This window comes from Bactrocera tryoni, chromosome 5 (genome assembly GCF_016617805.1).
Source record: "Bactrocera tryoni isolate S06 chromosome 5, CSIRO_BtryS06_freeze2, whole genome shotgun sequence".
In the NCBI taxonomy this organism is placed as follows: domain Eukaryota; kingdom Metazoa; phylum Arthropoda; class Insecta; order Diptera; family Tephritidae; genus Bactrocera; species Bactrocera tryoni.
In genome coordinates, this window is record NC_052503.1 from 72764867 (window position 1) to 72785942 (window position 21076).

At 38.3% G+C, this 21076-nt stretch overlaps 2 protein-coding genes across 2 annotated transcripts; one reads left to right on the forward strand and one right to left on the reverse strand.

Moving 5' to 3' along the window:
* Nucleotides 1-2549: 2549 nt before the first annotated feature.
* Nucleotides 2550-5034, reverse strand: LOC120776443. The gene is made up of 2 exons (XM_040107100.1): nt 4942-5034; nt 2550-3056 (listed from the first exon to the last, which is right to left on the reverse strand). The coding sequence occupies exons 1-2, from the start codon at nt 5032-5034 to the stop codon at nt 2550-2552; spliced, it is 600 nt and encodes a 199-aa protein (XP_039963034.1).
* A 752-nt stretch (nt 5035-5786) lies between these two features.
* On the forward strand, nt 5787-8559 carry LOC120779030. Its single transcript, XM_040111151.1, has 4 exons — nt 5787-5846; nt 5900-6019; nt 7009-7203; nt 8344-8559. Exons 1-4 carry the CDS (start codon nt 5787-5789, stop codon nt 8557-8559), a joined length of 591 nt encoding a protein of 196 aa, XP_039967085.1.
* The last annotated feature ends 12517 nt before the right edge of the window (nt 8560-21076 follow it).

A 21076-nucleotide genomic window follows, 5' to 3' on the forward strand; every position in this document is an offset into this window, starting at 1 on the left:
ACGTGGGATCGTTTCAGGTTAGAGTTTTCAGGTATGATGGTCGAGATCTTAAATTGAAAATGCAGAAAATACAGCATGTGCAAGAACTGAAGCAGCTCGACCTTTCTAAGCGACATCGCTTCACTCTTTAGGATCTTGTAAAGTTTCAAGAAGATTCGACATTTTGTTCAGCGTTGAGATCGCTTCTAGCTCAATGGGTATGTAAAAAAGAAAAATTGCCGCATTTGGGACGAATTTTTGGCCCGTGGAATCATTGGTCCATATTTTCATAAATGATGCCTGTGAAAACGTAACCGTCAATAGCGACCGATATAGCGCCATGATAACCGACTAATTGATGTCTGAATTGAAGCCCGGAATCTCGGTTTCAACAAGACGGCGCCACTTCCCATACATCACATCAATCAATGGATTTATTGAGAGATGAGAGCAAACTTTGGTGAATAGATAATTACACATTTTGGGGCAGTGGATTGGCCACCAAGATCGCATGATATTACATCGCTAAACTTTTCCATGTGGCGATTTGTAAAGTCTAAAGTCTAGGCAGACAATCCCGCTTTGATTCAGGCCTTGGAGCCGTGTTACGAGTGCCATTCGTCAGTTACTACTCGAAATGCTCGAACGAGTCATCGAAAATTCGATTCAACGGATGGACCATCTGAGGTGTAGACGCGGACAACATTTGAAAGAGATAATCTTCAAAAAATAAATGTCAAAGAATGGTTTTTCGAGTGATGATAAACATTCCCTACTAAATCTGAAATTTCTGTGTTTTTGCTTTAAAAAAGTAGGGAAACTCGTAATAGATCCTACTTTATTGATTTCGTTTAGACGTGTTGCTGAGGACCGCAATTTGTCGTTTCCCAGACGTTCTCAAGAATAAGGACTATCTCAAACCACAACCTGGTGGATTTTGAGAAAGGATTTAAGGTCGCATCCGTATAAAATTGTTCTCACTCAAAAACAGAAGCCACTGGACTACCGTAGCCGTTGTGAATTTGCTGATTTTGCCCTGGTTTTCAAAAAAATCATCTGCTCCGACGAGGCTCACTCCCATCTGAGTGGTGCGATAAATAAACAAAACTGTCGATTCTGGTGCAAAGCGAATGCACAAATTATTCATGAACAACCATAACATTCAACTAAATCGAAAGTTTGGTGTGGTTTTTGGTTTGGTGGAATCAACGGTCCATACTTCTTTCGAAATGAAGCTGCTACTGCTACACCGTTGCTGTTAATTGAGAGCGGTTTAGATTGATCATAAACAACTTTTTAAGGCCGCAATCGGAAGAAGTTGATCTTGACAATATCTGTTTCCAACAGGATTCCGTGCTCCGGGGCTCCGCGACACACAATTTGAAGAACCGATTATTTCAAGAAATTGTGACATTGAATGGCCTCCAAGCAGTTATCATTTAACACCATTATACTACTTATTGTGGGGTTAATTGAAGTCAGTGGTCTTTAGCAATACACCAGACTCTCTTTAAGGTTTTTTTTAGATTATTCTAGTACAAACTGAAAAATGAAAATAAAGACAAGGATCTTTTTATGTCCTTTATGTTACAAGAAATGTACTTTTCAAGGGTATTATAGCTTCGGTACAATGGATGAATGAATGAAGCTTCTTCTTGTTTTCTATCAGTTACGTTCTTCAGAGTTTCGAAAATGATATCCAGTGGGACCTCCTCGAACTCCTACTAACTTCTAATAATAAAAATCATCAAAACACTTATTATTATACCCGCATCCACATGCATTTTTTCAAACACACACCCACTTCTTTCAGGATTCCAACACGTCCGCTGAAGAACTCTCAACAAATGTGAAAACTTACATTCCAGTCATATAGAACTTTGCTAGAGTTGAATCACTTTAGAATGCAGTGAGTTCCTTATGCCTATCATCATTATCAGCTTTGCACAATTGTCATAATTAATCGCGAATGGCAGACAGCGTGACACCACATACCAGAAAAAAAGCGAACAAAAACTATTTTTTATAAAGTTGTAAGAAAAGCAAATAGCGAAATGAATGCGGAACGCGGAAAGCCGCATCAAGCCGCCATCGCACGCACTGCACACAATTTCACAGATGATGAACAATGTCGTCACGTGACAAGCGAACAACGTTGCATACGACGTGGCGCGGGTTCGACGGGGACGCGCAACAAAACACGATGACAGCTGCTTTGCATATTAAAGCGCGGCAATGACGTTGACAAGCGAGCGCAAAGGCGGCGTTGCGGTTGACGCGCGGCCCAACAAATCCCCAAAACTGCCAGCGCCCGAGGACCGTCGACAGGCAGGCGAGCCTACTTATGCACATCGCGGTGGATTTGCAAATAAATGACATCCTGCTGAGATCCGTCAACTATTTAATGACTACACAAGCGAATGTGACCAAGATTATCTGATGAAGATGAGCTGCAAGTGCTACTGACTTCTTGGGAAAACAATTTAAAATGTTTGTAACTTTTTGGAATATATATTTATTGTCTTTTTTTTACATAAAATGTGCGTTTGCTAATTCATAACGTCCTTGCATTATCCCAAACTGAACATTTTCAAATTGTTGAAACCCTTCGATTTGTCGATCTTCCCATACAGCTTACCATCGAAGACCGATTGCCCATTGGCCTTAGATATCTTCATCGCTGCAAAGAAGCTCGCTTCGGGCACATAACTGGGCAGCATCTCCTCATCGATGCGGTATTCTCGTAGCGTGTACAGACCCTTCGTGATCGGACATTTCTTGATAAAGTTACCCTCTTTCAGTATGTCTTCGTATATGATACGCAGCACGGAATCCATTGAACGTTGTTTAAGGAATTTACAAAAATTTACTGTACGGTTGGCTAGTACTGTGTAGTTGCCCTCATCCAAATCCAAAGCAATGGCGTATTTAAGATACACATCGTCGAGTTCTTCATTGACTTGTAAGACAACCGAGAGGTATGTTTCGCTGCTACTGTTGTGGATCTGCAATTTGGCGTCTATCACATTGGAGTTGTATGTGTAAGGGAATGAGGTGAAGATGACATTAAAAGAGCGCTGTAAGGAAAGGGTGATTATTGTGTATAAAAAGAGCACACTTAATTCAATTTAGATTAGGTTAAATGGCCGATCCGAACAGGTATCCCTGCACAGTTTATAACGACGTTCCGTTGTGATACCTAGAACTCCTATAAATTTCATCAGAGAGATTTTCATAAATCGACGTAGCGATTTGAGCCGTTCATAAATTTGTTGAGACGGCCAATGACAGTTTCGGGTATGTTTCCTGGTTCGTCGAAGGTATGACTGCCGAGAGGCTTCAATCTCAGTCTTGCAAAAGCTGGAAAATGCAGAAGACGTGCTTAGTTGTTTCCACCTCACCTTCTTCCATAAAAAAATTGGCGTTCGACTGAATTTTTAGCCTTAAAGAATGAGTGCCTACTTGACAATGTCAGGTAAGAACTCCTACGATTTCGGCGCATGATAGGTTCATTGGTTCAGTGCCAGAATGAAAGATGACAACGGATAGCCGGGGAGCGGGGTAAGGATTCCACTTCTTACTAGCTCATCGGCTCTGCAGTTCCTAGCGTTCCCGATGCTTGATGCCATATCTAGAAGGGTTATTCACTACTTGTGTATATTTAAACATCCAGCTTAAAAGCTCAACGTTACTATTAGAGTTCAGTAAGTCCAGTGGATGGAATCATGTATAGAGGTGCACGCAAGTGAGAAAAGTTTTCTAAGCTCTATTCACTTGGGAATGGCCAGATGTGATTCTTTAACATATGGCTTAAGCAGCTCCGGACTTAGTCCAAATATCCTCTGGGTAGCCAAAAAACATCCGTTCGAAGGCAAGCTTAAGTGAGAAGACGAAACATCCCTCCCCAGGGTTGTGCGCTGGGTTTGGAACGCGCCACGTCAAAGCACCCCAAATGAAAGAGAGGAAATTGCCTTTGCTGCAGATGAAAAACTTCCTGACACGTTTCGAGAAAAGATCTTGTGTGTAATTCTTTTCTGATCTTTCGGAAACTTGGTAAACTGCAACAGTCCACCAGTGCTGCTTTAAATGAGTAGGTTCCTATCTGTTTTCACTGTCAAAACTATTCATTCTATGAAATTATTGCGTTCTTCACTTCGTTATTATAGCTTAACAGGGTATATTAAATGAAGTGTGGTAAACCCAGAAGGAACGTCGGAGACCTTGTCTATCTGTATATACGCGAACCAGTCCCTCAGTTTTAGAGATATTGCTCTGAAATTTTGCACCCCTCCGTTTCACTCCAAGAAGCTGCTAATTTGTTGGAATCGAGCCATTATATCACATAGCTGTCATACAAACTGACCTATCGGAATCAAGTGCTTGTTTGGAAAACTTTTTGATTTGATGAGATATCTTAATGAAATTTGATATGGACGCTTTTCCAAGACAACGCTATAATAAATGAAGAAAGTTTGCAAATCGGAGGACTATATCATATAGCTGTCACACAAACTGACCGATCAGAATTAGGTGCTTGTAAGGAAAACTTTTATATTTGAGAAGTTATCTTCACGAAATTTGGCAGGAATTATTGACTAAGAAAATGATATAACACCTTAAGATATGGTTTAGATCGGAACACTATAGCATAGAGTTGCCATACAAGCTGATCGATCAAAATAGCCTTCGTGTATAAAAACTTGTTTGTTTGTGAAGAGAACCGAATAAACATTTTTTCTTGTTTTGTCATTTATGTCGCCTCATTAAATCAGTCAAACTGTGTAGATTAACTTAAATCGAATTTTACTATTTTTTAGTTTTCACAAAACCATTTTAATTAGAAACTTTCCGACCATTAAAATGTTTCATCATAATTAAATTGAGACGGCGAGTAAATTAATAAATGAATCCGAAAAAATAACAGTAATGATGGCACAAAACTAACAACCAAACCCAACTTACCCATCCCCAGGCGATTGGTGCGCACACAACTACAACAATAGCAACAATTTGTAAAAAGTTGAGTGGAAAAGGCGCGTTCGCTGGCAGCTTCATAGCTCTGCAAAAGTTAACTGATGCAAATTTGGCGAAAAACTGTAATTTTCTAGTGGCCACAAGGCAAACAAGAACACAGAAGTACAAATAAATGTAAATATATTAGCAACAAAAACAAAGTAGAAAAAATAGTAATAAGAATATAAAAATAATGGTGCGGAAAATGCCGGAAACGGCAGATTTTCTAAAATAAAAAAATTAAAAATGCATAAAATTTGTTTATAATTGGTTTTAAATTATTATTTGTTTGACAATTTTAATTGTTATGTAGAATAAAACCATTTATGTACACATGTTCTTTATTATCCCATTTCAAATAAACATGATGCATGCCACGCGGCTCTCGAAAAATATCGAAAAAACACCGCATCATTGCAATTTTCAAGCTTCATTGGAGCAGCAAATCTAAAAAACAATCAAAAATCATTCAAAACGGCATTTGATTGGAAAATAAGCGCGACGGCGCGGCATCTGTGTGAGTGTGTGTGCACTAAAACAAAAGTTGAAAAATTGCTTTGATTTGGGCGTTACGCGTCAATGCTGGCGATGGCAGCCCAGTGATAATGTTCGATTTTCGCAATTTAAAATTATTAAATTTTCCAACGATATTAAATGACATTTTAATTTGGGGCATTTCGATAAACGCGCCCATAGACCTAGCTATAAAATGTGGGCGTTATGGCTTTTTGGTGTCAAACGTGTTGAGCAAGTTTAAATCATAGCTCTTAGAGTTTACAAAAATGGCGCTTACAATGAAAGTATTTTGGTTGAATTTCGTCTTTCTGCTGTACTGTGGTTGGGCGGCAGCAGAGGTAAGTGCTTTAAAAAAAAAAATTTAACATATTTTTGTAATTTTTTTTCACAGAAAGTTATGCGCCCCAGTTTTAAGGACGTTAAAGTTTGGAGTGATGAGAAGTATGTGACGCATAAACTTGCCTTCGACCCAAAGGATCCACATCTTAACTTTACGCTGAATGTTTTGAAGGTATTTTAGTCATAATTTTGAAAAAATTTCGGAACCTGTGCGTTTATATGCGCTTTACAATCAAATCTCTGTCCTAAATTTCGAACTTTAACAGTCTCTATCAATGATTTTTTAACTGTATTTATTTCTGTACTATATTCTGCCTTCTTACTCCAACACTAACACTAACTCTAGCTCCAACTCTAATTCTAACTCTTATACTAACTCTAATTCTTACTCCAACACTGACACTAACTCTAACTCTTTCTCTAACTTTATCTCTAACTCTTATACTAACTCTAATTCTTACTCCAACACTAACACTAACTCTAACTCTAGCTCTAACTTTATCTCTAACTCTTATACTACCTCTAACTCTAATTTTAACTCTAACTTCAACTTCAACTCTAACTCTAATTCCCACTCCAGGTCTAACTCTAAGTCTAACCTTAACTCCAACTCTAAATCTAACTCCAACCCTAATTCTAACTTTAACTCTAACTCTAACCCTATCTTTAACTCCAATTCTAACTCTAACTCTAATTCCAACTTCTAACTTCAACTCTAACTCTATCCCTAACTCCAACTCTAACTCTAACTCTATCTCCAACTCTAACTCCAACTCCAACTCTAATTCTAACTATAACTTTAACTCTAACTCTACTCTACTTCTAATTAACTCTAACTCTAGCTCTAGATCTAACTCTAACTTTAACTCTAACTCTAACTCCAACTCTAACTCTAACTCTAACTCCAACTCTAAATCTAATTCTAACTCCAACTTTACCTCTAACTTTAACTCTAACTCTAACACTAACTCTAACTTTAATCTAAATCTAACTTTAAATCCACCTCTAGCTTTAACTTTGCCTCTAACTCTACCTCTATTTCTAATATAACTCTAACTTTATCTTTATCATAACCCCTATATTTGGCTGTAATTCTATGTCTATTTCCAAATTCCTATCTCTATCACAATGTCATTTTCGCTTTAATTTTTCTATCCTTAGGATCTCCACGATGTTGACCTTCACACCCAGATTCGCATTGTTCAGAAAAAGGATCCCACATATTTCTTCGCCACAAATTCTACAATGAATTTCTGTCGCATAATTAGTTGGCGTAATGCCTCTCCGATCGGTGCACTTATACATACATATATGAAGGAATATGGAAATTTGATTGAAAAGTGTCCAATAGTGAAGGTAAGATTAAAAACTTTAATTCTTTAGTAGGTCTTTTTGAAGAGGTTAGTCGAAAGAAAATCCTTATAAGGGGTTTAAAGGGATGTGCTGTCCAATAAAAGTTAGCGCTGATTTAGTTTTTAGCCTTCTTACAACCATGGGTGCCCCTATATGGCTGCACAATCTCACATGATTCAGAACTGAGCGACACATTTCCTTACTTTTCTTGCTTTAATCCGTCTTTCAGTCTGCTGGACTTAATACTCGTTTTACAATCTCGGAGCTCATGAAAATCTGGTATATGTACATTTAACCTTAGGATCAAATCAAGAGAACGACATGGCTCTGGATGAGGGTATAATGTTTTTCGGATATAGATATATAAATATAATAAGTTTAAGGGGATGGTACGACGCTCCTAGATCAATAATCGAGATATTCGATCTTTTAACTAAAATCTGCGATCACTTAAATCCAGTTCTTCAACATTTCCACGCTTCAAAAATAAGAAAGACTTCTATATCGTGCAAAATTTAAGATATTTCTTGATTGCTGGTTAAATTTTTTGAACATATGCAAGTTCTTCATGGAAATTTTCCGGAGCCGGTTTGCATCTTCATTGGCGTCTTGCTTCATGCAGTAAGGCTTAAAATCTTGTAGGACGCTGGTTGTCAAAATTGAATGAAAGAGGGTGAGGTGGAAATAGCTAGGCACTTTCTTTTTCCTTGTGGAGGCATAAGGCAATCTTACCTTTGGCGAACCAAAACACATACCCGAAACTGATATTAACCGTCGCAAACAAATTTGTGACAAGCTCAAAGCTCTTTGTCGCTTCGTAAGGGTCCTCAGATGTAGTTTTTAACAGTTTATAGGTACCACAACGAATCGGTGTTCTAAGTGATTGACTTTTTAATCTAATCTAACCTAACGTAACCAAATCTATCTTAAGTCGCTTTGTTCGTATTTTTCCAAGCAAAAATATTCAAAATCCAAATTTTAAAATATATTTTCTGTATTAAGCATTCTTTCAGATAAAAAATTGTTAACTGGGAGAGCGGTAGTTGACTTGCGCTTTTGCTTTCTCTCTTTTTCTTCGCCAAATATATTTTTCAGGCTCACTATTCACTACATACACCCACTAAACGTTCACGTAAATTTCAGGGTGAATATTTCATACATAGATTCTGGTATCCCGAGGATGTGACCTTCGCCACCTTACCCGAAGTCGATTTTGAAATAAATTTCTCCGCTTATCACGTGGACGCCAGCATGAATCGTGAAATGATCATCAACGATCACATCACCGGCGAAGGCACCGTGCACGATGTGAACAATGTGAAGCCGGGTCTCTTGGCGCTGTTGCCGAAAGTGGGTTAAAAGCGAAGTTGGATAAATGAAAAAAGCAAAAATTTTGGGCATTATACATATGTACATATAAGTACTTGGGTGTAGGCTAGGCTATAAAGTAGAAGCAGTATTTTTATGACTGCCAGTGGCAGATCATAAAGTTGGAAGTGCTTGTATAATTGCTGTGGTAATTTGGTCTTTAGCATTAAATCGTTAAGCAAAAAAAAAAAAAATAATAAAAATAATAATAATAAAACAAGTATGTGGCAACACCATAAAAATGCACATAAAAGTTAAAGAATAAAAATATTTCAATGGAATTTTGAGTTTTTCATAAATAAATTAAATTTGCGATTTCTATGCAAGAGAAAGGCCGGTTTGCATAGCTACATTTGTATATGTAAGTATCTAATATATAAGTTTAAGTGTTTGTATATATGTACATACATACATATATCTACAGCCAATAATATTTATATTTTGCGCTCAAATGTCGATTGAATTTTAACGCGCCGCGTGTGGATTATGAGGTGTTTGCAAAGAAGCAAGAAATCGTAAAAAACTCAAAAAAAAAATTTAAAAAAAATTAAAAAATAAAAAAGTTATGAGCTGCATAAATTGGGCAAACAACCCGGATCACCCTTTGCGCACGTCTAATTGCGAGCAAAAAGTATTCATCAATTCTGTTGGCAGTTCATATTGACAGTAGCGCGACAAATCCTTCAACGGCGCGTTACCATAAATCACGAATGCTATAAGAATTCGTAGAAAACAACAACAAGATGAGCAAAATACTTGCTCATTGACATTTAAGGCATGAAGAAAGGCAACAACAGCACTTAAGAGGGGTTGCGCGTATTAGAAATTCGCAAGCTGTCGATATTGAGCTAAAGAAGCGCATATTAATGTCAGCAGCTGGCAGAGTTTGCAAAAAGAAAAAAAGGTAGATATACATATGTACCTAAAAAGCAAAAAAAAAAAATCGAGAGAAATCACGGGTCTTTCTAATAGCGTTAAGACCCAACTAAGTTGAGGAAAACACTCTTAAACTACTTTTGTTTTTGCTAAACAAAAAAAGTGAGCGCAAATAAAATTGCAAATTTGTTGCCAAATGACTTTGATTGATTCAATTATCGTAAGCTGACAGTTCCGTATAGCCAGCCGTTTGGCTATAGACACTGACAGCGCGTCAATGACAGCAGTCGCACTTCAAATGACAAGTGACAACGCATTTTATGAGTGGTATATGATAGATATTAATAAATTTTGAGCTTAAAAAAAAAAAAAATATTAACTTCGGTTGCAACGTAGCTCGATTTTTCTTGTTCTTCTTCATGGGTAGTGACACCGCTACCGAAGCTAGAATACTCTTTATAAGTAGAAGAGTTTCTATATAAGAAATATATTTTGTTCGATCTGTATGGCAGCTATATGCTATATTCGTTCAATCTTAACAATTATTTCAGAAGTGGTACTGTTGTTTTCGACAGTAAGCCACATCAAATTTTGAGAAGATATCTCCTCAAATAAACAAGTTTTCTATACAGGGATTTAAATCCGCATGTTCAGTTTCTATGGTAACTATAAGCAATAGTGATCCGACCTGAACGGTTTCTTCAGAGATTGTAGCGACGCTTCCGACAGTAAGCTATACCAACTTTCGGGAAGATATCTCGACAAATAAAGAAGTTTTCCATACAGGAACTAGAATTCGAACGTTCAATTTCTATGGCAACAATAGTATATGCTATAGTAATCCGATCTGAACAGTTTCTTTGGAGAATATAGGGATGTTTTGGAAAATTGCTCATGCCAAATTTTAAAGAGCTATTTCATCAAATAAAAAAGTTTCCTATACGGGGACTTGTTTCCGAATGTTCAGTTTCTATGGCAACTATACGCTATAGTGATGTAATCTGAATGATTCGTTCAGAGATTGTAGCGTTGCTTTGAATAATCGGTCTTGCTAGAGAAGATATCTCGTCAAATAAAGAAGTTTCCCATACATGCAGTTGAATCCGATCGTTCAGCTTGTATGGCAACTAAACGCTATAGGATATAAATTGTTTCTTCTGAGATTGCAGCGATGCTATAGATAATTACCCATGCCAAATTTAAAGAAGATACCTTGTTAAATAAGAACGTTTCCCATACAAGGACTTGAATCCGAACGTTCAGTTTGTATGAGAGCTATATGCTATATTTGTTCGATCTAAGTAATTTTCCTCCGACATTTCCTGCTGGGTGTTACAAGCTTCTTGCCAAACTTAAAACACGCTGTTCAGGGTAAATTTACTAATCTACAATTTTGCTTGTTATGAAGTAATCAAATGTCGACATTCAGTTGAAAAAAAATCGCTAAGTGCCTTGATTATTTCTGCGAAGTCATGCAAGACCCCCTGCGCTGTCACAAACTGAGCTATAAAATCAAAAATAGCTCTTTAGCACCATTCTCACACACCTATTTTGCATGCCACACTTGTTAGCCACACATAAGTTTCCTATTTTTATAACACACTGTGTTGCTAAATATTTTTATGAACTGCTTATGCGCTTCGCATGTGCATAATGACATAAAAGTTTTCAAGTTTAATACAAAAAATGTTTATTCTATAAAAAAATAGTAAATTAGTGTTGAATTTATAATTTTTGACAAACTAATTTCGCATGCGAAACAAAATAGTGCCTCCTTTTGGTTAATATACCATAGATATAACCGAATATGCGAAGTCATGTATATCGAGTAAATTTTACCACGAAATTTTAACTATTTTGTGCTCGTGTGGGATAAATGACAGACTTTGCAAGACGGCACCGAGTAGTCTGGAAGTCGTGGAAGCACCTTTTACATTTTGAAAATCACAAAGCGTAACTTGGAAATCATAAAACTGTTTATGACATTTATAGGAAATTATAATGAGCTAGCGCAGAGCGTCTTATGGCGCTTTTGCTTTATAAATGACAGTCGTACAGTCGCTGCACTCAGTAGTATGCTAAGGAGAGTCTATAAGTAGTCGGTCTCATACAAGTAGGACAAGTAGTAGATTTGACTATTGAAGCCTCATGAAATTAAATTACAGTTTTTGCTACAGAAATCGCTTATGGATTCTCATACCAAGTTTTGTTATCAATAGAAGTTCCTTTTCGATTTTGAAAGTAGCCAATAGTCGGAAATTTTCAGAAATTTCTCCTTGCTTGCTTAGATCATTTACCATATATTTTCGGCGCTTTATGATACTTTGATGAAGAAACACTTTTCATATCCTCTGATTGAATATCTTATCGTTAGCTTATGGATTTTTCTTTGAATTTAACCTTTAGTTGGAGATTTGATATATTTTTCTTGGGATCTACGAGACGGCTCAATCATATTTTGGATTCTGACAGCAAGTTTTTCATTCAATAAACTGGATAACAAATGTCCTTTGGAGGTAACATGACATATATAGAACTTAGGCGATCGGATCTGAAATTCGACCTATTTAAATAAGAGGCCATATGCTCCTTCCATTTGCCAAGAGCTGTTTTATGTTTCTATTCTTGTTGAAGCGATTATCAATAAAGAGATTAAGCAATAAACTTACTGTCATCGAAATCACTTAATAGTAGGCCCAGAAAACGAGCTATTTCAACAGGTTCCGACCATAGCGAGAGGGGTGCTAAGTAAGTTGGTTTCATTGAACTTGCAAAGAGGTGTTTAGTGTAATGCGCAAACTCATTGCAAGAAGAAGATTGGTTTTCTATGTCAGTGTCTATTCTGGATAAGTAAGAGTTTAACCTGCTACAATAACCAGAAAGAAAGAGCGCAAGCGGCTACTCTAGCTGTTGTTCTGCTATAGATGGTATTTGAACTTTTTGTATGACATTCACTGTTAGGGAATCAATGAGAATATTAAAAACTCCGCTGTGAATGGTGTTCAGTACCCGTCGGAAGAAGAGTGCGTCCGAAATTTAATCAATAAATCGTTTTAATCCGTCGACATGATAAAGAGAAGTTCTCCTTAAGTTTCAAGCAGGCGGCTACGCTTCAAGGCAAGGACTGCAGGAATCATTTCTGCGAAAACACCCGAGCAGAAAATACCTAGAGAATAGTGAATTATGCTGCTTTACAAGGAGCATATGGAGCTCGTTATGTAGATGTTCCATGGGAGACATTAGGATACATCAGAAAACATGCTGTTATAATTCGGAGTTCAGTATTCTGAGAGGTGTATATCTTCTGTAACTGCATTCCGCTGCATCCAGGCGACCATATTGGGGCTGTGGAATTTAATCACTTTTGAGTCTGTTTTAGCTTTTCAATCCCTACATTCTTAGGTTAGTTGACTTTCGAAATGTTGGCATTAACGACGGATCCAGCCTGTGCTACTTCATCCAATTTGTAAATTTGGTGACTGTGGATTTGGCAGTATAGAGTTTTAAGCTCTTTACACTGAATAAGCGACTACTACGGTATCAACGCTTACCCTTTGGTTACTAATTAACTTAACCTAACTCACTCTTACAGCTTGCCGAAGTTAGAAGTTGTACAGTCACAGATGAGTTACAGTGAAGTTAAAGCCGCCAGAAATGTTAAAGGCTTCCGTAAATTAATGCTGTCAATGAAAATGAATGTAATGTCAACTTCTCATCTTCCTTACCCTCAAAAATCATTGTAAACCTTTCCTCAGCGGCTCACTCAAATTATGCTCTCACATCAAAATGCGAGCAGTACTGAATAATTTACGTTATAAACGAGTACACACACACTCATTCAAATGCGAAATGTAGATTTTATAATTTATTGTGTTAAAACATGATTGCTTTTACCTCCGTACATGAACAGGGGTAATACAATTGGGTATGAATAACATAATCAGGTTGTCGCAGAAAAGGATTCCAATTCATTTTAGACAAACATGTGTGCCACCAGTTGGGGAGCAGAGAAAATATTTTAATCCCTAATTGAAAATAAACACAACATGCGACAAAATTCAAAGAAAACATGAAAATGAAAACAAGCAGCAGCAATGTTGTTGTACTACTAGTAGTACTGGTAGTGGAAGTGGCACTCGTGTAGCCGAGGCGACAATGACAGGCGAGGCAAAACGCAATTGCAGTTGAGCAACATGAAATTACTACACGAAAATGCATTGTAAGGACATGTAGGAAGAGGGAAATTTAGGAGAGGAAAATTTAGTGAGGGAGTCTGGGCAGTGAAGGCTATAAGGGTAAGGATAGTGTGGGCAGAGAAGTGCTTAGTTGTAATGATATACAAGTAGGTTTCTAAGCTGGAGCTGGTTGAGTGGGTAAATGAGGCGCAAGTGAGCGCGTGAGCTGGATTAGCGGGCGAGGTAAATGAGTTTTAGGTGCTTTATAGCGGTATATAACCGTAATTGTTAAGCAAATATCAATAGCAGGCAGCGCTGGCTTTGAGTGAGTTCGTTTACTGGTATGAGCGCAAAGCAGGGATTTTGAGTTTCAAAAACGCTGTAAATTGAGTTGTAAGTGAAAAATTTCGTGCTACAAGGTTTAAACTTGTCGCTTACGTGCCACTTCGGTTGCTATAAGCGCACAACATGTGCACTTTGTTGTATTTGAAATTATAATCAAGATATATCAGTGTAGTAAAAGCAATTCGTCTGCCTTAATAAACTAATTTAATTCACTGAGCAGCATAGCCTTGCTTTAGACAAAGTTGTAAGCGACACAATAATGTCGTGTCGGGTTTACAGATAGTGTGTTGCTTGTATGTCTACTGGGCTAAGCAATAACGCAAATACTTGCTTACGAGCGGACGATCCGCAGCGTGATTTATGCGCCACAGATAGGCAGGCCCGATAGTCTATGGAGCGTTTGGTGAATTTATTTTGCTACAACAAGCGTCGAGGCTATTAAATGTCCTTTTCGATGGGTTTTTACACCTTTTTTTTATTTTTTTATATTTTTTTATTTTCATGGCATTTATTTTGCACAGCAAACTAGTAAACATGTGCAAATCTGCCACGTTTACTCTAACACTTACGCGTATTGGCCCTAAGGACATGTTATCCTTGCGGCAATTCAAGTTTAAAAAGCAACAACAAAAGTGAAATAAATGTTAGTAAAATGTAGCTGGAAATAGAAAATGCAAAAATTGCTGGTGTGAGCGAACAACAAGCGCTACAAATCCCTCGAACGCTTGGACCAAGCGCGGAAGTCAACAACCAAACACACTTGTCTTGCATTTCCGGTGCTGGCGGGTGGCTTGTGTGTGTGTCGTCTGTCCCACAAGTATTGCATGGTTAAGTGGTGGCATGGTGGGGCACATTGGTCAGGCGAAATTCAAACAATTTGCATATGCTTTTTGGTGGCGGGGCAGAATAAAAGCGCTTAGAATGAGAAAACAAACAGCAAGAAAAATGGTAAATAAAGTGGGGATGAGTGCAGTAGGTGGATGAGGTGGACGGGGACTGCAGCAGGCTGGGAAAAATGTCAACAACAGCAGCAAAAAGCAAGCGCATGTATATACTTAAATGTGTGTGTGTTTGTCGCTGTGCAGGCAGTGTGTTCTCAGTGACAATGCCAACAAGCGCAGAACAACACTTCAAACTGAATGGCCAGCTGAAACCAAATCCAATGTCAGCTTAAGAATTTGCCCAAGTTATTCGTTGTGTATTTAACACGTGACACACACACACACGCATTGGCTGGCATAGACTTATGCTGATAGAGCTGTTTGAGGCCAAGAACAATGGCAATGGCGCGCAGCAATGGCATCTTGTTGGCATGCTTGGTCACACGCACCGCTTACTGTGCGTGTATGTGTCTGTGCGTGGCTTTGTTTAGAATGCGCGCAGCAAGTCGCCTAAAAGCACGCAATGCTTGATGTCCTAGTTGACATATCGGAATTCAGACACTAAGCTTGGCATACTGAAACTCGCCTGCGAATTTAAAGAAGTTCAAAGTAGCAAAGGCAAAGCGAAAAAATTTAGGGAAAACAAAAAAAAAAAAATAGCAAAAATATGCAAAAAACAGAAAAAAATATTTTAATTCTGGTTGCAAAGAAAGCTATAATACACTACACAGCTGCTTTCGTGTAGCACAAAAGGGTATAAAAAAAACTTTCAATTTGATTTTGAACGGTCAGTTTATATAGCAGGCATATGTTATAGTAGTCCGATTTGAAAAATATGCTTGAAGTTTATAGCGTTGCTTCAGTTATTAATCGGTGCAAACTTTTGTTTAGATATCGTACCAAACAAAACAGTTTTCCATACAAGCACTTGATTCGAATGGTTCAGTTTATATGACAGCTATATGCTATAGTAGTCCGATCTCAATTATTTCTTAGGAAATAATAGCGCTGATTTAGTTTGTAATCTACGTGAAATTTCGTGAAGTTATCTTGTCAAATAAAAAACTTTTCCATACAAAAACTTGCTTTGGATCGGTCAGTTTGTATGGCAGCTATATGTTCTAGTAGTTTGATTTAAAAAATATCTTCGAAAATCATAGCGTTATATTAGATAAAAATTCATGCGAAATTTAGTGCAGATATCTTGTCAAATAAAGAAGTTTTCCATACAAGCACTAATTTCCGATCGTCCAGTTTGTATGACAGCTATATGCTATAGTGATGCGATATTGACGATTCCGACAAATTGACAGCTTCTTGGAGAGAAAAAGACGTCTACAAAATTTCAAACTGAAAACTGGAAAACTTCTTCGGGAGAAAAGGACGTGTACACATTTCCAAATTGATATGGCCAAATCACCTCAACTCGTCATGCTGATCATTTAAATACATTTTTTACTGGGTCATAACATCCTTCTGTGTATTACAAGCTCCGTGGCAAACTTGGCACACGCTGTTTAGGGTATAACGATACAGTAAATAATACAGTAAAGTCCGGGCCACTAAGTCAAGCCCAGCAAAGTGAAAAACGAATGTTTTAAGTAATGCAAAACGAAGGTTGGCGTGAAATAGTAGCAGCCAAATGTGTAAGATATGCAGCACTAAGGCGAAAAATGCTACAGAGCCCCACAAAAAATACATACAGACTTGACTAAAAGGATATACATATATCTATATATATACCACATATCTCTGCCATGCGCCCAGTCCGCTCTATTTGGCGCGCGTCAATGACTACTAAAGCCAATTGTCTCTGCTCGGCTATGCGCTTGAAGAGCGAGCGGTCTCACACCGGCCACTTGCTGGTCCTTGTCGTGGTGTAATATTTATGCGCAGACGACTAAAATAAGCTGCTTCAAGGATTTATTGGCTAAATGGACAGATTTGACTATGTATGTTATCCCTAGGAATGCTGGCAATATGTCGCACAACAATGCATTGCTGCCGCGATTTTACAGTGCATTCGTGCACGGCGAGAAATTTTGGGGTCAAATATTTTTTTTGTTCGAAAAAATTATTTTTTTCTAAAACATGTGATGCAGTGGGTGGGGTCTTAATGATAGGTAGTGCTTTGGCTCTACGAAATCATATTCAGGCCAATAATATTCTATGGTTTATTTCTCTTGCAGTACTCGAAAAGGCTACACTTGCTAAAAAGTCGGAATGTGTAAAACCAGCGGCTATCATCGGCAGCTCCGGTGCACTATGGACTACTCCAACAACAGCACTTAATGCAACTTTAAACAAAGAACCTTTGGATATTGATTGCAGGTGTATTACTGCAAAGTGTGCTCTAAGGGCCAAGGAAGCAGAGTTGGAAGGGGTACGAACAGGGAAACGTCTGGGAACTCGGATCACTGCGTATCAGAAGCCACTCGAGACGGCTTTTTTTCTGCTCGTATACCCACGCGGGAGATGGAGAGAAGTCGCTGCAGAAGACGCGCAGTGAGCTTTTTCATTGATAGGTCGAAGCTAGGACGAAAGGTTGGAGGGAGCGTTTTCTGTAAAGAGCTCTCCTTCAGTTTAATGTTTTCAGACAGCAATGGCTGCTACCGATATGGCGGTAGACGTAGTGCTACGATTAGAAGATTCTTTCAGGGAGGTAAGAATTCACATCCATAGCAGAGCGACAATACTAGCGCTGAACTCGTTCCGGCCTACCATAGAAAAACACATTTACGGGCGCAAAGTTAGTCAAGGAGCGTCTGTCCTCACTAGAAATAGCAGCAAGCTTCGAGTTCTTATCAAACTTCTTGTCAAAATTGCAGAAAGGCAGATGAGGTGGAAACATCTCGAATCTTTCTCCTTCACTGTGCAGATTTCGCCGGAAAAAAATTGAAGCATCTTGGTTACCATAATTTCTATGAATTGGGCGAGTTGATTGGAGTAGATATTAGCCAGCTCAATAAATTTGTGGTTGACTCAGGTAGTTTATGGGTTTACGACGGGTTTTCTTGAACCGTACTCATGAGCTCTGACATAATAACGTACAAGCGCCTCTAGCAGTTCAAGTGGAATTATCTGAGGTCTCACAAATATCAGAATATTTATCTAACCTAAAGTAACCTAATCTAGGAGTTCTTATTAGACACTGCCTAATAGACATTACCGCATGTAAGACAAAAATTTTATCGGACGCTAGTTGTCAAAGTTGGTATGGAGAAGAGTTCGCTGGAAACATCCAAGCAATACTGAGGCTGAAACATCTCTGTAGTCTACGATTCAGAAGGCATAACCGAACTGATTTATCCTCAACAAAATTCTGCTCAACTCGCTTTGTAGACTTTTAAGGGTTTTACGATTCAGTATATAGTAGTTTTTAAGGTTACCACAACGGATCGCCGTTACAAGCTGTCCAAGTGAGATCCCTCTTAGGATCGACCTCCTAACTTAAACCTAATCAAAATATTTCGCACAGTGCAGCATTTTGCTCCAGCGCCGCAATGGTCCCATGAACGGCCGAGCCATTGATGAATGTTCGCATTGAATAGCAATTTTTCAAGATTTACAACTTAACCCAACGTAAATGCAAAGCTAAAACTTATTGAAAAAAAGAGAATAAAAATAAATATAATGCAAAGCGTGCAGGAAAAAATGGAATATCGGATGCTGCCACGAACACATTAGAAATTGCACACACACTACATATGTACATATGCGGCTAGAGGAACATACGGATATGAAGAACCAATATAGAAAAGTAAAATGTGAAAGGATATGTGGCATGACATATGCCGTCAGGACAATGAATTTGTCGAGATAGCGAGTGTAATGGGCTGAAATGGCCGTTGGCCTTTTGTGCGCTAAATGTACGTATGGTATACTATATGTGGCATGTGGCAACTTCATTTGCGCACACACAGCTACAAATGCAGTTATTCGAAAAGTAGCGGCGAAGGAATGTCGAATGAAAGTAACAATTTTTTTTAGTTTTTTCGAAAAAAAGTATTCACCAAAATTGGACCGCCTCAATGGTGGAGGCCAAAAGTTAGCAAAGTGAAAATAAAATGTTGCATGCGGGTCGCTCGCTGCGGGCGTGTGTAGGCGGTTTTCTACTTTTGCTACTTTTTGTTTTTTCGCCAGTTTTCATGAACTTTTGAAACCCGAAATGTGCGATTGTGTGCGTTGTCTTTGCAGTGTGGGATTTGCAAACAATTTTCTTGCGATTTCAAAATCAATAAAACATTTTCGCATTTCAGCCAAGTTAGTTGTTGGTGCGATTCGTCGGTATTTGCTTTCGCTTGCAGCACACAATTGAATTCAACTATTTTATCTTAAATTGTATCTTGAGGATAATAAATAAATATTACACCCACGGAGCACTTCGTTAAACGCCCAGACACATATACACACACTCACACACTCACACATAAAGTAGGAGTTGATAAATTTAAATTTATTATGGAATTTTTTGTGCAAATTGTTGGCAGCACACCAGTATAAACACACCTACGCATAAACGCTCATACTCGTATAATATAAAACAGATCAATTGGAAAGTCTCGGGCCTACCATAGCAAGACATAGTTTTTAGGCAAAATTCGGTTTTTTTCTTCAAAATAGTTCACTCCAAGGGTGATACACTGGTTTAACGACCTTTCAAATTTTTGACACAATTTTGGTGGTACGATTTGTTCTTTGCTTCTAAATAGACCTCAGTTTCAACCCTCACCTCTTCATTCGACGAAAATTTCTTCCTGCGAGCGTTCTTTTGAGATCTGAGTACAGGAAATAATCGCTGGGGGCAAGATCTGCAGAATATGGTGGATGAGAAAGCTATGCGAAGATAAGTTGACGAATTTTTGCCTTTATTTTCTTTCAGCTTAGGCAAGAACTGAAGCCACTCGACCTTCTCAAGTGACATCGCCTTGCGCTATAGGCTCTTGAAAAGTTCCAAGAGGATTTTCTTCAGCGATGAGGCTCACTTCTGGCGCATTGGTTATGTAAACAAGCGAAATTGCCGCATTTGAGACGAAGAGCAACCAGAAGAGAATCAAGAGCCACCATTTTATCCAGAAAAAAACAACAGTTTGGTGTGGTTTGTAGGCCGGTGGCATCGTCGATACATATTTCTTCAAAAATGATGCCGGTGAGATCGTTACCGTCAATGGCGCCCGTTATCATGTCATGATAACCGACTATTGGATGCCTGAAATTGAAGCCCGTGATCTCGGCGACATTTGGTTCCAGCAAGATGGCGGTTCTTCCCACACGTCGCATCAATAAACGGATTTATTGAGAAAGGACTTCGGTGAGCAGAGAGTTTCACATTTTGGGCTGGTCGATTGGTCACCAGGATCATCTGATATCACACCGTTAGACATTTTCCTGTGTGGATATGTAAAGGCCAAAGCCTATGCAAGCACTGCCCCTTCGATCCATGCCTTGGAGCGAAATATCTCACATGTCATTCGCCAGTTACCAGTCGAAATGTTCGAAGGAGTCATCGAAAATTGAACGCAACGGATAAACCATCTCAGAAGTAGCCGCGGCCAACATTTGAAAGGATAATCTTCAGAAAATAAATGTCAAATAATGTTTTTTGGAATGATAATAAACATTTCCAATTAAATTTGCAGTTTCTGTGTTTCTTTTTTAACTAGGGAACTTCGAAATGGATCATCCCATAGTAGCGCCATCTTATTGACAGACCGGGCACTTTTCTACTGACCTGCTAAGTGTGTATGTCTAACAGCTTCTTCACACACATTCACTTCATGTTTTCATTGTTCGTTTGACGAGCTTATTTGTTGCTATTCTCTATTTTGTATAGAATTTTGGCTAGCTGCATGGACAATTCATTTCATTGGTCCACTCGGCTTGTGTGTGTGTTCGCTTGTCTTCTGTCAATTAGACAAAATTCAAAGCGACTGTCAACCTTTTCGTGCACCTTGCCCTTTTCTACTTGTCATGCACCCACTACAACGAGTATAACCGTTAGTTACTTTGTATGGGTTATAAATTGCAAAATGTTTCTTATTTTGTATTTTCGGTTACTTTTTTATTGCTTTCGAAATATTCCTTTTCGCATGAATTGTTGCCAATAAATAAATTGTTGTGCTTTTCTATTACTTGAATGGCTTTCAGAAATACCCTTTCAGTAATATACATACAAACACAGATATACTATTTACATATATACGTGTGGTACATGTATAACTGCTCGTATGT